Here is a 15,771-nt window from a genome sequence, read left to right as displayed (position 1 = left end):
ATCAGATTTCTTCTTACGACGAAAGGACTATAGTTTTCGTCCAAACAGCTGTGCGACTTCATTCATTGGTTCAGAAGGGGAGGCCGACTAGCATGTGCCACCTTCCGGCAGATCGGCGATGACAGAATCGACGCGCATGCCTTGCAACTTTTCTCAAATTATTTACAGAAACTATTCGGTAAAACAATTTCATTTTTGCTTAGCTTGTACCCTTATGCGTCAGGTTCATTATGATGTACTGTGTTAGTTCTGTTGGTCGATTTTGGAGTATCCGTGCCGGGAGGCAGCCCAACAACTAACACAAAGAGTGTGAATCGGGATGAAATTTACGTAATGAGAGATAATTAATGCTTGCAGTACTGGAATTAAAGCATGAATTCTTGTTGAAACTAAATTTGGTGCCATGAACAGTCTTCCTTGCAACATAAGAAAAATATGCAACATATCAACACTGAAGTCGCACTAACTGTATTTTGCAGCAACTTGGCAATTAACAAAAAGTCAATTGTTCTTATTATTACACACACACACACACACACAAACATATATATATATATATATAGAGGTCACTATTAAATTATGCTGGCTTTACCTCAAATTTTCTGTGGTTGCCGATCATACAGTCCACCCACTAAATCTTAATGATTAGCGTGTATATATATTTTAAGATGTCTTGTCAGATGAGAGAAATTACTGCTTCTTCTTATGATTGCACGTAAAAGTCATGATATTTTTTAGTACACATATCATTTATTATACATATAGTTCATGCACAAGTAAAAATTACACATCCTTTTTGTATGAGATCTAAAACATAAGTATTCTCAAGTGATACTGAAACAAAAGTTGTTAAAAAAATTGAATATTCTTCTGACATTGTTCTTTTGTTACAAAGACTATTTTAAAAACTGTCTTCTGCAGTGATGCACCAATTATTTATTACTGATGAGAAAAAAAGAAAACATTCATATAAATCAAGAAAATTACACAATTGGCCCCCACTGTATACTTACATGGTATGGAGTGTACAATGTTAGGCAGTATCATCTGATTGATCAGTTTCTATCTATCTATTACCGATGTGCGGCGGGGGCGGGGGGGGGGGGGGAAGAGGGGTCAAAGACCTTTATTTCTCGTCTCGGCCTTTTAGATAGACTTATGTCATGTTAAGTGGAGATTGTCAGCTTTACCTCTACATATATTAGTTCAAACAACCAAAAAAATGGGTACGTATAACAAATACTGAGCCTATTCAACAACACATGGTTTAGTGAAGTCTCTTTCACTGTTGTGCCCACGCCCATGGCAAGTAGTTGGCAGCCTGGCGCAGGGACTTCAACGGTTGTGTCCTCGCTGAATATAAGTACTTTTAACTTGAGCACGTCAATTTCACGTGCAGTGAAACAGCGATGTCGTCATGTGTTGCACTGTGGATTCCTCCATAAATATTTGTTCATTTCTAGGAAACGGTGTGCTTGCTTGTGGTAATTTCGATGCTGTTACGGAAGACCTCCAATTTTACAGCCTGGGACCCATTGTCAACCCGTCGTAACATGTTTATTCAGTGGAGAGGAAATTCATCGATCAGCTGCCGACAATGAGATAAGTTCCTTATAAAACACTACTCAATTTGTTCAGAGTTGAGTGTAGTTTAGTAAAAATTTTTGTAGATTTGCACACGCATACTAATCATCAACTCATTTCACTTTTGAAAAAAAAAGTCACTTATACACAGGTTCCTTTCTGAATTGCCGTCCACCTCTAATAATCGCTCATTTTGCATGAAGTGTCTGCTTTCGTATGTTGTTACTCTTAAAAGAAACTGTTATTTACATAGTTACCATTTTAATACATTCATATATTACATATTATTGCTGACATTCCACTCACACTTACTTCATAAACGGTCACTTTGATTATTTTCGTAAACAGTCATATCACTTTAGTTTGTAAATAATAGGCTCATTTACATTCATATCGTAGAATAAATATGCATAACCTCAGTTACATCGATCATCCTTATATACATACATACATCTGTATGTTTGTGTATCACAAATCTTGACATAAGAAACATTATACACACATCGAAAAAAGTTTTGCATCACCTTGGTTCCGAGAGTTCCGGAACCTGTACAGAAAACTGGTATAGAGATCAACATAAACATCATTTCTGCCCTTTTTATTGCTCATGAAAACTAAACAGTGCATGTTGTACGCCATACAGCAAAACCTTCAGAGGTGTGATCCAGATTGCTGTACACACCGGTACCTTTAGTACCTAATAGCACATCCTCTTGCATTGTTGTGTGCCTGTATTCATCATGGCATACTATCTACAAGTTCATCAAGGCACTGTTGGTCCAGATCGCCCCACTCCTCAATGGCGATTCAATGTAGATCCCTCAGAGTGGTTGGCGGGTTACGTCGGCCATAAACAGCCCTGACATAAACAGATTACAATCTGTCCCAGGCATGTTTGATAGGGTACGTGTCTGGAGAACATGCTGGCCACTGTAGTCGAGCGATGTCGTTATCCTCAAGGAAGTCATTCACAAGATGCGCACGATGGGGGCGTGAATTGTCGTCCATGAAGACGAATGCCTCGCCAATATGCTGCCGATATGGTTGCACAATTTTGTCGGAGGATGGCATTCACATATCGCACAGCCATTATGGCACCTTCCATGGCCACCAGCGACCTACGTCGGCTCCACATAATGCCACCCCAAAACAGCAGGGAACCTCCACCTTGCTGCACCCACTGAACAGTGTGTCGAAGGCGTTCACCATGACTGGGTTGCCTCCAAACATGTCTCCGACAATTGTCTGGTTGAAGACATATGCGACACTCATCTGTGAAGAGAACGTGATGCCAATACTGAGTGTTCCATTCAGCATATTTCTGGGTCCATCTGTGCCGCACTGCATGGTGTCATAGTTGCAAAGATGGACCTCGCCATGGACATCAGGAGTGAAGTTGCACATCATGCACCCTATTGTACACATTTTGAGTCGTAACACGACGTCCTGTGGCTGCACGAAAAGCATTATTCAACATGGTGGCGTTGCTGTCAGGGTTCCTCCAAGCCATAATCCGTAGGTAGTGGTCATCCACTGCAGTAGTAGCCCTTGAGCAGCCTCAGCGAGGCATGTCATCGACAGTTCGCGTGTCTCTGTGTCTCCTCCATGTCCAAACAACATTGCAGTGCCTGGACACTTCCCTTGTTGAGAGCCCTTCCCAGCACAAAGTAACAATGCGGAAGTGATCGAACCACGGTATTGACCATCTAGGCATAGTTAAACTACAGACAACATGAGCTGTGTACCTCCTTCCTGGTGGAATGACTGGAACTGATCAGCTGTCGGGCCCCCTCCGTCTAATAGGCACTGCTCATGCATGGTTGTTTACATATTTGGGCAGGTTTAGTGAAATCTCTGAACAGTCAAAGGGACTGTGTCTGTGTTACAATATCCACAGTCAACGTCTATCTTCAGGAGTTCTGGGAACTGGGTTGATGCAAAAGTTTATTTGATGTGTGTACATAATTCCTTTCACATTATTCATGGGAGCTTGTTATTTATTTATGGAGCAGGCGGAAAAGCATCGGCAATTACTTCAAATACACTATGCGCTCCTTGTCTAACTATGCTTAGCATTGCCTCTAGGAATGAAGGAAGGAATCTATTTGACTACCGGCTCATCGGATTACTAAGGAAAGGACGTAAAACTCATATATTGTGTTACAAGAAGACTCTCAATCACCATTGTTCATGGTAGATTCTTGTTATGTTCCTACTGTATGAAACATACATTGTTTACTTTAGACAATGTGTAACTTAAGTACTCATGACGTCTTTAATTGCCATAAATGATGTTGTCATTCAACATATAGAAATAGTAGTCCTGTTTATAATGATCATGTACATATACATATATAAATATTGTAAACAGAAAATGGGCGTTGGGAGTTTCTGAAGCGGTGACTGTACCCTGCGTGTAGGTCGGCCCCTTACTTGTTTGGTAGCATCAAGCCTATATCATTATGACGTCACTTACTGGACTGCTACTGTGTACCAGTATATTTTGAATCATTCATTCATATCACTCATATGTATAATATTTCTTACAATCAAATTTTTTCTGCTTGAGATGCGGCCCATTAAATGTGTATGGTACCATGCTACTCTTGAAGCTTATAATATCTTCTTTGATGCTGTGTCGATGCACTGGTCGCTGAAAAGAAAAACTTAAAACTAACTTAAAACTAAATGTGTAGTAGCTCAGTAGCCATTGATTCAGTCATTCTTTTACTATGCAGCCATTGTATTCGCGTGTTCCGACCAGTACATCAACAGCTTCACTTACCTTTACCCTGTAAAGAAATGTATCTACAAAATCCCATAAAATGTGAGATACTTGTGCTCCTCATCCCTGTATCCTGCTTTCATCTTAGCTGTCATAGTTCATATGTATGTTGTAGTTCACTTTTTGTAAACGCCTGTACATATCTGTATGTAGTAGGTTAACATTGTCATTTTATGTAAATATTACTCATAGTCTTTTGTACATTCCCTTAATTCAACATTGCATATATTTGTTAGATATAGTCCACCTTAAGTACCAGGGTACCTTTTCAGCTCAGTATTATGTAAAAATCAACACCTATTTCTTTCAGGCACTGTTTATAATGTATATGTTTTACAGATTTTTGTTGATATCAGGTAATGCAGCACACTTTCTAAACAAATTTGAAGTATTTTGAATATTTTTGAACCTGCTTAGGGTTATTAAAAAGTTATAAAGTAATTGATGCAATTTTTTTCCAAAATGCTTCCTTAAATTGAGGTACCATTTAATCCAATGTTATACATTTGAAGGAGACCATATTTTTACCAGATATGCATGACATGATAGCTGAGGTACTAGACTCATTTAATTCCAACTATTATGTATATTACAAGGATAAAAAACATCACATCTTACATTTTAATTTTTATAATTTTTTACCTAGTAAAAATATTTTTTCTATAATTTAGTTGATTCTGCAACAAAGCTTAGGTCTACTACATGACTATGAACTATTGCAAGTCACAGAAAAATTAGAGCTATTCTTTATAAATTTTAGGAAATATTTAAATCTGAATTCTGAAAAATACAATTTGCGGGAAATAGCAAATGAAGATGTGAGTCCAATTAAACTGTGCCTCAGAACATTCCTGAAGCAAAGTCTTCATCCTGCAGCATTTCTTCATCTTCAAGCTTCCTCTTGGCATCTCTTTTGGCACTTCTTGCTTCTTTGGTGACTTGAAGAGCGAATCTTTCAGCTTCATGCACCCATTGTCCGTCACACGCAAGCAATTGATCTTCCACATTAGAGCCACATTTTACGCTAAATTTCTCAGGACTTCCAACCTTCCTATCACTCTATCATTGAAACAGATCACTGCATCTAATACACCAACTTCTGATGTATTTAGTCCTATAAAATCATTCTTGGGTAATATTTCCCATATGCAAAGATTGAAACTTTCATTTGTATTCTGAGTGCCCCCATGAAGACACTTACTAAGCCAAACAGGTCTACAAAAATTGGTTTTATTTCATTCATAACAGGCTCAGGAAGAGAATGCTTACGATCATGAATTTGACTACTTTCTTTTGCTTTTTGGTAACCACACCAAGAATCTTCTCCTATAGGGCAAAGTCCATGAACAGGACGGTCATCTGTGGACAAATTATGAACGTAGATGGCAAATACAGCTTTTCCATCAGATAGCAACTTTCCTTTCATTTCTCTTCGTAGCTTCCTCAATCTAGCACTCATCCTCTTTTGCACATGTCCACAACAATCCAGTTTTGTTACCAAGGTATCACCATAAACAATGAACTCATTAATTTTATTCAAAGTTTTAAAGTCCCCATCACCTAGGTACTTCGTATATCTAACGTTATAAACAAGTACTGACCTCTGAAATATTTGTAGAACTCCATCACACTCCATTTAACCATCTTAATTCTTAGAGCACTAATGTTCAATATGTCCTTCAGTGTTACCATGGCAGGTGTGGCAGTACTTAGATAAGCACTCAACATCAACAACTTTTCCATTCTCCAGAGAAGTAGCACTTACAACACCGTTCAAGGAACGATAACCTAGACGTCGCCATGTCCCATCAAGGGCAACACCAATGTATTTGGTTCCACTAATATTTACAGTTCTTCAACAGCAAATTTCATACATGCCTCAGAAACAACAAAAAATGGTTCCAATGGCTCTGAGCACTATGGGACTTAACTTCTGAGGTCATCAGTCCCCTAGAACTTAGAACTACTTAAACCTAACTAATCTAAGGACATCACACACATCCATGCCCGAGGCAGGATTCGAACCTGCGACCGTAGCGGTCACGCGGTTCCAGACTGTAGCGCCTAGAACCGCATGGCCACCCCGGCCAGCTTTTAGACACAACAGTCAAGGCACCTAAAAGTATTTTTATGTACTTACTGAGCCTACCGGGAGGAGGAGGAAGGTCTATCAAACCGCAAAATGTTTGAGCAGCCTTTTTTCCTTTTCCTATTGCACACATTGCGTACACTAACTTCAAATTCACATCATATGAATTATGCACAATGTTCTAAGTCATTTTCGAGGTAGATTTATTGCAGGCTCTACACAGAACAACTAATTTTGACGCTAAACCCTTCCTGCAACTTTGTTGTTCAGTTAATTCCAGACAGCCTACACCATCAAATTGTTTACATTTCGCCACTTCCTTTGTCAAAGAAGATAAGATGCCCACATCAACAACAACAAATCCACTACAAACAGCGTCATTGTTAACACAAAAATTAGGGTCACCAGGAGGCGTGCCATGTGGGAGTTTCTTCCCTGAAGAACTGATACATAGGTTACTTTCAACAGTGTGGCTCGCTTTGCTTGTGAACTGGTTAACACGGAATTTACTTTTACTGAATTTCTTGATGCGTGGCATAGTTCGTATTTACTGCGCACAAAAGGATATGTACTTCCACAAACATATGTAGTACTTGTGCAACAAACATTCAGTAACACATGAACAAACTGCCTCCGCGAAACAAAAGTAAATACTAGCAAAGATAATCATTTACAGACACTAGAAACCTGCACCACTGCCAACATATACAATGTATCATTCGTATCATAGCTGTAAGCAGAACGTTCACAACCCTATAATGTATATATCAATGTAATCAGTAAAGACTACAGAATTTAATAAAGTCATAAAAAATTTCGATTTTTCCACCATTTATAAGTACCCTGTATCCTTAAGAAACTTACCTCGCTGCAGTTCTTAACGCAGCTTGATTGCAATACAATCTGCTATACAGGGAACCTACTGAAATGTCGAAGGTACGACTTTCACATTGACCACCTGCTCTACCACAAATGTTATACCTTGTAAATCTCATTAACGAATTTCAGAACTTTCTAATTCCGACCAAATCACCGTCCCAGTAGTGACACCAGATTTAGCATCTACACCATAGATGTCTGCCCTACGTAATACGTGCGATTTCATATGCATTTCGAAAGTCATATACTGACGGACAATGGTAACATACTCACCATTAGTATATCTATCTGTCCATAAATCCACTTCCAAATCAAATGCGTTGGTCACTAAACAACCTTTAGTTTCCTGTTGGATATGTAGGCCTACTCTGATTTTCTCAGCGACCATCGAAATATTATGTGAAATGGTTTACGGATTAAGGAGCCAGATTTCGCTTGCTGTGCAGCTGTGGCTAAAATCTCCTGACAGAGGTTCCTGAAACGTCTATCTGTATCATTACCTTGGGAACATAGGACTTGGCGAAAGGCCGAACGCCACTACTGCGTTTTGTTGTTGACAAAATTAATGGAATGTCTCTTGAAGGAATAAACAGAATCATACAAGTTATGCTTCTCGAAAGCTATTTAATCGTTCGAGCGCGTAGAGTTACTTCTGTTTTTTTCTTTTCCTTCTTCTTCTTGTCCCTTTCACAGAGTGAAGTATAAATCTGTTCTGGACTTAACGCCAACTTTTAGCTGTTCATCCTATGTTCCCCTTTCATTGGGGTTTGTATCAGAAGGTCGCCTTTGAATTTTTTCTTTCTTCCATTCGATCCCAAAGTTTCTTCGACTGCAGTTTGCAGCCAAAATCTACTTCCATGCTGCCAATAAATCATTCGTGTTTGAAAGTACAAAACAAGTTATTTTTTTAACTAACTCTGCCTTCATTGTCTCCTTGGTAAAAACACCCTGTGGTGATGGTAACCTTGACACAGATGACGAAAATGCGGGTAGCAGCTGCGGTTTACCTCCCACATATGAAGTTTTCGAAAGCTCTATGTAACAAAGATATGTCATCACTTACTCTCACATAAAGTTTCACTCTTCCCTAACAACATATGAAGTAGCAGAGTCAGAACTAAACAGCACGGCATTTGTGCTAGGTTAAAATACTCACCATGCTAATTTTAGATTATTGGTTAAAATTATTCCGAGTACTTCTTCTGTTACTCGCTATCAAATTATGAAGTGCAAATAAATAGTCAGCGAACTTCATCGCTTAGCTGATATCCATTTCTCTCACAAACATTAATATGCTGGTATGTTAAAAGTTATACCGGCATAAAATGTGCACTGATACAACAGAACTACTATGTTTCATATATTTCTTTATTTTACTTATTTGGTCGCACAGAGCAAAGCCAGCCCATTGCCTCAGTCCTCAGCGTCTTCGACTTCCCTCTTTCGCTGGCCATGTACATCTAGGTTGCCATGGTCTCCAGGTCATTTTTGATCATCGTCCACCTTAATCTTGTTCTACTTTTAAAGTTCCCTTCACAGTCAGCCTTCATCAACGTTTTTCTTTTCCTCAATTCATGTCCCAACCATTAAATTTTCTGCTGTTTATTACAGCAGTCACATTTGGTTCATTAAACAGCGTGTTCATTTATGTTCTCCTCTGTTCTTCTTCTTCTTCACAGAATTCCCCTTCCTCCTCCACTACAACCACAATATCATCCACCTATATTTACACCTGTGGTGTGCGTACTGTAAGACCTTCAGTACACACACCATAAGATTATTTGACTTATCACTCTAACGAAGTAGGCGAGTGTCAGCAATATGTCTCATGGTCTTAACGTGGCGTGTTTATCCTCTGCCGTTAGGTCAGACGATAGAAATGCCACTTGCACGCTTAGAGTAGCAGATTGACGGTGACCACCTTTAAACAGAACTTGATTAATTTTCACACACATCTATTACAATAATAAAAAGCATAGATAGTACGTAGCTTGATTCTGGATGCTGTTTACAATTGACAATCTGAAGTTCCTTTGGTATTGGTACGTTAATCTTATTCTCACTTATATCTCTGATACTTGGCAAAAGTATCTATACATCTATCTTCATGGTTATGTACAGGAATATGGTAATCTTATTGGGTGCAGACTGAAACTTGACTATAGACTGGTACAGACAAATGTAGAACTCGTACAGACTGGTACAGACTAATGCAGACTGGTGCAGACAAGTGCAGACAGGTGCAGACTGACTAATTGAAGGTCTGTACACTCGTTATAATATCTCGCACGTTCATGTATCACTGCGCGAGTGTGATCCGCGAGGAGAAAAGGTTCTATGTAAGCAGCAATCTGATTGGCTGCGTTACATATTAATATGCGGATCGGCGGAAGCAGAATTTGGTCCGTCTCTATGGCAGTGCCATCTCGTAGTGCGGAGACGGACGAGCACTGTGCCTGCGCTGTTGTGCTTAGTGGGGGAAAGTTGTGTATGTGCTGACTACGCGGAACTATGTACACAACAACACCTCTAACAATCTATGACGCTCTTTTTTGGAACTTAATTATTTGTTACTTTAATGAATGTTAGACTCGCTTAATCTTAAAACATGAGCATATAAAATGAACAATGGAATATAAACTTTTCATATTAATTTCCTCGGCTAGTCAGTTCACTTTAAAGCAAAAAATCTTTAGTTATTAATTACAATTGCGGCCAACACACGCGCGAGAGTATTTTTTCTTACCTCCGTTAACCATTGCATTGTAGTCGGGGTCCTGGCTCTGGGCTGTTGTACTGAAAATAAGAATCTTAAAGCTACGTATTTTCTGCAGCGTCGGGTGGCTATGGAGAAAAATTTATATTATGTTAATAGCGGGCGAGTTTTTCGCTTCTGCTAAATTTTATAAGTTAATATCACCATGTAATGGCGTCGTTGGCTGCATCGGCCGCTGCGATTGTTGTACTGTAAATTACTCGAATGCAGGTTAATTTAAGGAAGGCGGACATGAAAACGGGATCACCTCTTACAAATTAAAAGCGAACAATAATATTAAATCAATATATTATTTGCTTAATTAGTACAAATATGCTTACATTTGCCAGCACTCGCAAGATGTCCGTCTACACGCAACCAAGACATGAGAAGGAGTGAAGACGACTAAAAAATTAACAAAAGAGCGTATCTTGTCGTCTCTTTAGATCATTTTGTTATATTTCTTTGCCCTCGAAACTTACACAGAGAAATTATTATTTTACGGGTACATGAGAAAAATGTACATTATTCAGTTATTAAATGTCTCTTCTTTATAAATACTGTTTTTAAGTCTTTTCGTATTAATTCACTGGGGACGCTATACCCTGCAAATGAAGTCAGCCTACCTATCACCGAAAGAAAAGTTATCTGCAATGACAAAATTTCGTGTGCGTAAGCTCAAAGCGGCTGCTTTGAAAGCTCTGTTACAGAAAGAAGAGTCACCGGTGATCAATTTTTTTTTTTCGACTGTCAGAAGAATATGGTCTTGTCCAAGATATCAGATCAAGCGGCATATTACTCCAGGCAGTTACATCCATATAGCCTTACAATCTGCAGAGGTGGGTCAAAATCTCCTCAGAACAAAGTAAAGGTTACGATCTATAACTGGCTCGAACATGAAAGCCCCAAAGGGTGCAATGAAATTGTTTCCGCTTTGCACTAGCAGCTGAACTACTGTAATCCACGGAAGGTTACAACTGTTGAACTGTATGCAGACGGATGCCCTGGCCAAAATAAGAAATCTGCAACGGTTGGAAGTACATCTAACGTTTGCTGTTGTTGGACATTCTTTCCTGCATACAGACCATGTATTTCGAAGAATAGAGAAGAAGATGCGGAGAAGAAATGTCATTGTGGAACCTGCAGAATACGTTGAACTGTTTGAGGAAGAAGGTACTCTTCTAAAGCTTGGAAGTGATCTCCCCATACAAAACTGGAAACATGGTGTATCTCAAATAAATAAACCTCCAAGTGGATTGCATTTCCGACTTCACCTTGTGTAAAAGAATTATCTTCAAGAAAGGCAAGTCTGCAGTCTTGGTTAGAGGTGTGTCCATTTATAGATGTGAGATTGGGTTTTCCGTTCTCCCTTGAGGAAACATCAGAAAATTAACAATATTACCTTAAGTACTCTACCGAAAAGTGTGTTACTAAAACCGGAAAAACTAAAGGGTATCGATAGACTGGACCCGCAACGGTTTGGCAAAGCTTGGAAAAGTAATGAGAACCTCATCTCGTATTCCAGCCTGATGAAAGAGAAACATGCAGAGAATGAAAATTTCGCAGAACAGCTATATGAAGGGGAAAATGAATGTGGTAATGAAGAAGACACTGACTTCAGAATATGAATGATTTTCTGTTAAATCAGCACTTAAATTGTTTTCTGGATACACATTATTACACTTTTAAAAATATGTAGGATAGTAATGTGTATCGTGCCACATTTACTTGTCATTTTTGGAAAATTTTGTTACATTATGATTGATATTGAGTTTAATTATTGGCATTTAATATTTTTATGTACTATGAAATATTTTGTGATTTCAAATTACATAAATGATAAAAGAAAGTCGATAATAATTCCAATTAATGACGAAAATTACCATTATTAAGTTTTAGCTACATTTGCAAAACCCGCCCTTATCTATGATGACAGTTCCAAACTCCTTATCCAATGTTGAGGCCGGCTGTTGTAACTGAGCGGTTCTAGGTGCTACAGTCCAGAACCGCGCGACTGCTACGGTCGCAGGTTCGATTCCTGCCTCGGGCATGGATGTGTGTGATGTCCCTAAGTTAGTTAGATTTAAGTAGTTCTAAGTTCTAGGGGACTGATGACCTCGGATGTTAAGTCCTATAGCGCTCAGAGCCATTTGAACCAATGTTGAGTTCTAAAACAAGCCTTAACCAATCATAATTTGTAAATATCTTCCTTACATGTCACAAATTACATCCAGCACTCAGATATAACAACATATGTAAGTACCTCGATATAATAAACATGAATAAACACATCTGATATACTGAAGGCGAGCAAGACACATTTTTTTCGTTTCCTGAAAAATTTGCAAAAATGGATAATGAGGATTTTGGAACTGTGCTCCTCAAATGTGGTTGCAGATGACAGACCTTCATACCACATAATGGACTAATGGTATAATGGAGTTAAACACACAAACTATTACACAATCCGTACTGCAGTCAGGGAAATAGATTCAGTATGATATTGGGACTGAAGTTGTATTACAACTACACAAGTTATATGGCAGTTGCGATGTCGGTGGCATTTGTTACGTCATATGCAAAAGAAATTACATATATATTTTATATATTTTTACTTTTAATTTATCAGCATGATAATTTCTCTCAGGGATATTGTCTTTTCTTATCACTTTTACTTACGTGCATAAGTAAACGTGAAACAGGTTCTGGAAGGGCCTCAGTTATTCATGTACCAACTTTAAATTTTGAGCATGATGACTAAAATATAGTTGCCGTTAACTGAATTCATGTAATTTTGTTAATTTCTATTTATTGATTGCAAAGCAAAGATTGACAGAATTTCCATTGTTGCGGTGGAGCGCCCAAGATAAAACTTACTGAACTCATGGAATCTGTATAATTTAAAAAACATGAACTTTAACGTAAATTAATTATCTTTTGCAATTCAAAAAGATTCTTATAACGAAATCTCTCATATTTACAGTTACTGTTAACACTTTGAAAAATAAATTAATACTTCGGCGCGTAATGGCCGACCACAGGCTGCATCGGAAGATGAGCGTCTCACATCGCAAATTACTGAAAAAATGCTTATTCAAAATAATTAGCCACTGCGAGCATTTGAGGTGACAACTATTACAAAGAAATTCATTTTGTGATAATAATAACAATTTTATTTTAGCAATCAATACGAATAACTTATATAAAATATGTGTAGCTGCTCAATGGCTGCCTTCCGTACCACGAAACAAAACAGTGTGAGTACCACAAAATATGTCCTTCCTCCTCGGCCGTACATACGAGTCTCTTTCGATCCTTTTTTTTATTTTCATAGACATTAAATAAATATGCTACTCTTAAATTATGGCTGCATATCAGTTGTTTCAAGGACATTAACTATACTTTTTACCCTAATTATATTCATAAAATACTTAAACTACCGTTTACAACCGATAAAAATGTCAATATTTATGTGACGAAAAGAACGTCGATAATAATTCCAATTAATGACGAAAATGACCATTATTAAGTTTTAGCTACATTTGCAAAACCCGCCCTTATCCATGATGACAGTTCCAAACTCCTTATCCAATGTTGAGTTCCAAAACAAGCCTTATCCAATCATAATTTGTAAATATCTTCCTTACATGTCACGAATTATATCCAGCACTCAGGTATAACAATATATGTAAGTACCTCGATATAATAAACATGAATAAACACATTTGCTTTACTGACGGCGAGCAAGAAACGTTTTTTTCGTTTCCTGAAAAATTTGCAAAAATGGATAAGGAGGATTTTGGAACTGTGCGCCTCAAATGTGGTTGCAGATGACAGATCTTCACAACATATAATGGACTAATGGTATAATGGAGTTAAAGACACAAACTATTACACAATCCGTACTGCAGTCAGAGAAGTAGATTCAGCATGAGATTGGGACTGAAGTTGTATTATAACCACACTGGTTATACGGCAGTGATCTGGGTATAGTGAAATTCACACTAGTTTAAGATAGCACATGACTTTTCAGTAATCAAATAATGCAGAGGATTAGTTCACTCAACTTATGAGCGTGCAACAGTGTCACATCTTCAACAATCGCCGATATTTCGCAATTTGTGACTTTAAAATGGTTAGGTGATCACTATCGAAGTATTGGCGGTTCTCAAGAACTTTATCTGACTACAATTCTGTAATTTTTTGAACATTTTATGGGCTAGAAGAACCCCTGGCTATCTCAAGTTTCAAAGTATCAAAGCAAATGTTTCCCAAATGTTGTTCAGTTTTGTAGAGATTGCTTGAGAAATGTTTCTTCAGACCATTTACTCGAAAGAAAGATTACTTGCAAAGTACTTTCATTGTCATGCTTGTTGAAGTGTCGCTGAAGAGTTATATCTACTACACAATGATGGTTACAAGTGAATGATATAATTAATTTTTTGCAGTTTTTGTTTATAAATAACGGAAAGCTATGCAGTGAATATTATTCCTTTTCCCAACGTATGTTCTCAGGACTGTAAATGTTACGTCAGCATCTCTATCAGCTCCTGGTGATTGTTCTGCCTGGCCAGTTCCAGGGGGCTTTTCCCATCGCTATCCCTGGCACTCCTGTCAGCTCCTGCGTCCAACAGTGCAGCAGCCGCCTCTGCACGACCGTGGAGTGCCGCCCTGTGCAGCGGAGTCTTCCCAAATGTGTTCCTGGCATTCGGGTCAGCGGAAGAGGTCAGCAGGACCCCCACCACAGCCACACGGCCTTTCCATGCAGCCAGGTGTAAAGGCGTGTTCTGCAAGTTGCTCCTGGTGTCTACCTGGGCGCCACCATCCAGCAGACATCTCACCGCCTGCACATGCCCCTCCCTTGCTGCACAGTGCAGTGAAGTCAGCATCTCATCATCGCCAGCCCCAACATCCACCCCTGCTGCGAGGAGTGCCCGCAGCTTCTCCACTGCCCCATCAGTAGCAGCCTCTCTCAACCTTCTGGCTCTCTCCTCTTCCGAAAGGCTCCTGTAAAAAACAAAGATTATTACATTTTGTGATAAACGTACACACAAAATGAAGAAAACTATCATACGAGCTAAACTGTGAGCCATTCTGAATATTCATCTGCCCAGTGACAATCTAGAAATCTCTTTTCTATGATAAAGAATAATCCAAAAGTCAGCGTATAAGGTACAGATGTATAGTAGTATCCTATCATCAAAGTCTTCATACAGCTTTCATCAAAAATTCCCTTGTGTTGTGTACATAGTTCCGCGTCGTCAGCGCGTACACAACTTACCCACTAGAGCGCGCCCCGCTAAGCACAACAGCACAGGCGCAGCGCTCGTCCGTATCCGCTCTACTAGATGGCGCTGCCATAAAGACGGACCAAATTCTGCTTCCGCCGATCCGCGTATTAATATGTCACCCAGCCAATGAGATTGCCGCTAATGTAGAACCTTTTCTCCTCGCGGATCACACTCGCGCAGTGATACCTGAACGCTCGAGGAATTATAACGAGTGTACAGACCTCCGATTAGTCAGGCGATCATTGTAGGCAAAACCACCATCTATGGCCGTCCTATCGCCCTCACTCCCACCCTTAAGTACCTTGGCGTCACCCTCTACCGTCGCCTCTCCTGGACCCCCCTTCTCCGGACAATCCAAGCCAAGGCACGCTCCCGACTCTGTCTCCTC

General features: G+C 39.1%; 1 protein-coding gene across 1 annotated transcript in view; it reads right to left on the bottom strand.

Annotated features, from left to right (window-relative positions):
* Nucleotides 1–13,057: 13,057 nt before the first annotated feature.
* Nucleotides 13,058–15,771, bottom strand: part of LOC126417180 (ankyrin-3-like) — a 112,918-nt gene continuing 110,204 nt past the window's right edge. The window contains exon 4 of the mRNA XM_050085082.1: nt 13,058–15,099. Coding sequence (XP_049941039.1) covers nt 14,619–15,099 — 481 coding nt within the window. The 3' untranslated portion in view covers nt 13,058–14,618. The remainder of the gene's footprint in view (nt 15,100–15,771) is intronic.

Source organism: Schistocerca serialis, chromosome 8 (genome assembly GCF_023864345.2).
Source record: "Schistocerca serialis cubense isolate TAMUIC-IGC-003099 chromosome 8, iqSchSeri2.2, whole genome shotgun sequence".
In the NCBI taxonomy this organism is placed as follows: domain Eukaryota; kingdom Metazoa; phylum Arthropoda; class Insecta; order Orthoptera; family Acrididae; genus Schistocerca; species Schistocerca serialis.
Note: the sequence above shows the minus strand (reverse complement) of the source record. Positions and strands in the feature narration are given on the sequence as shown.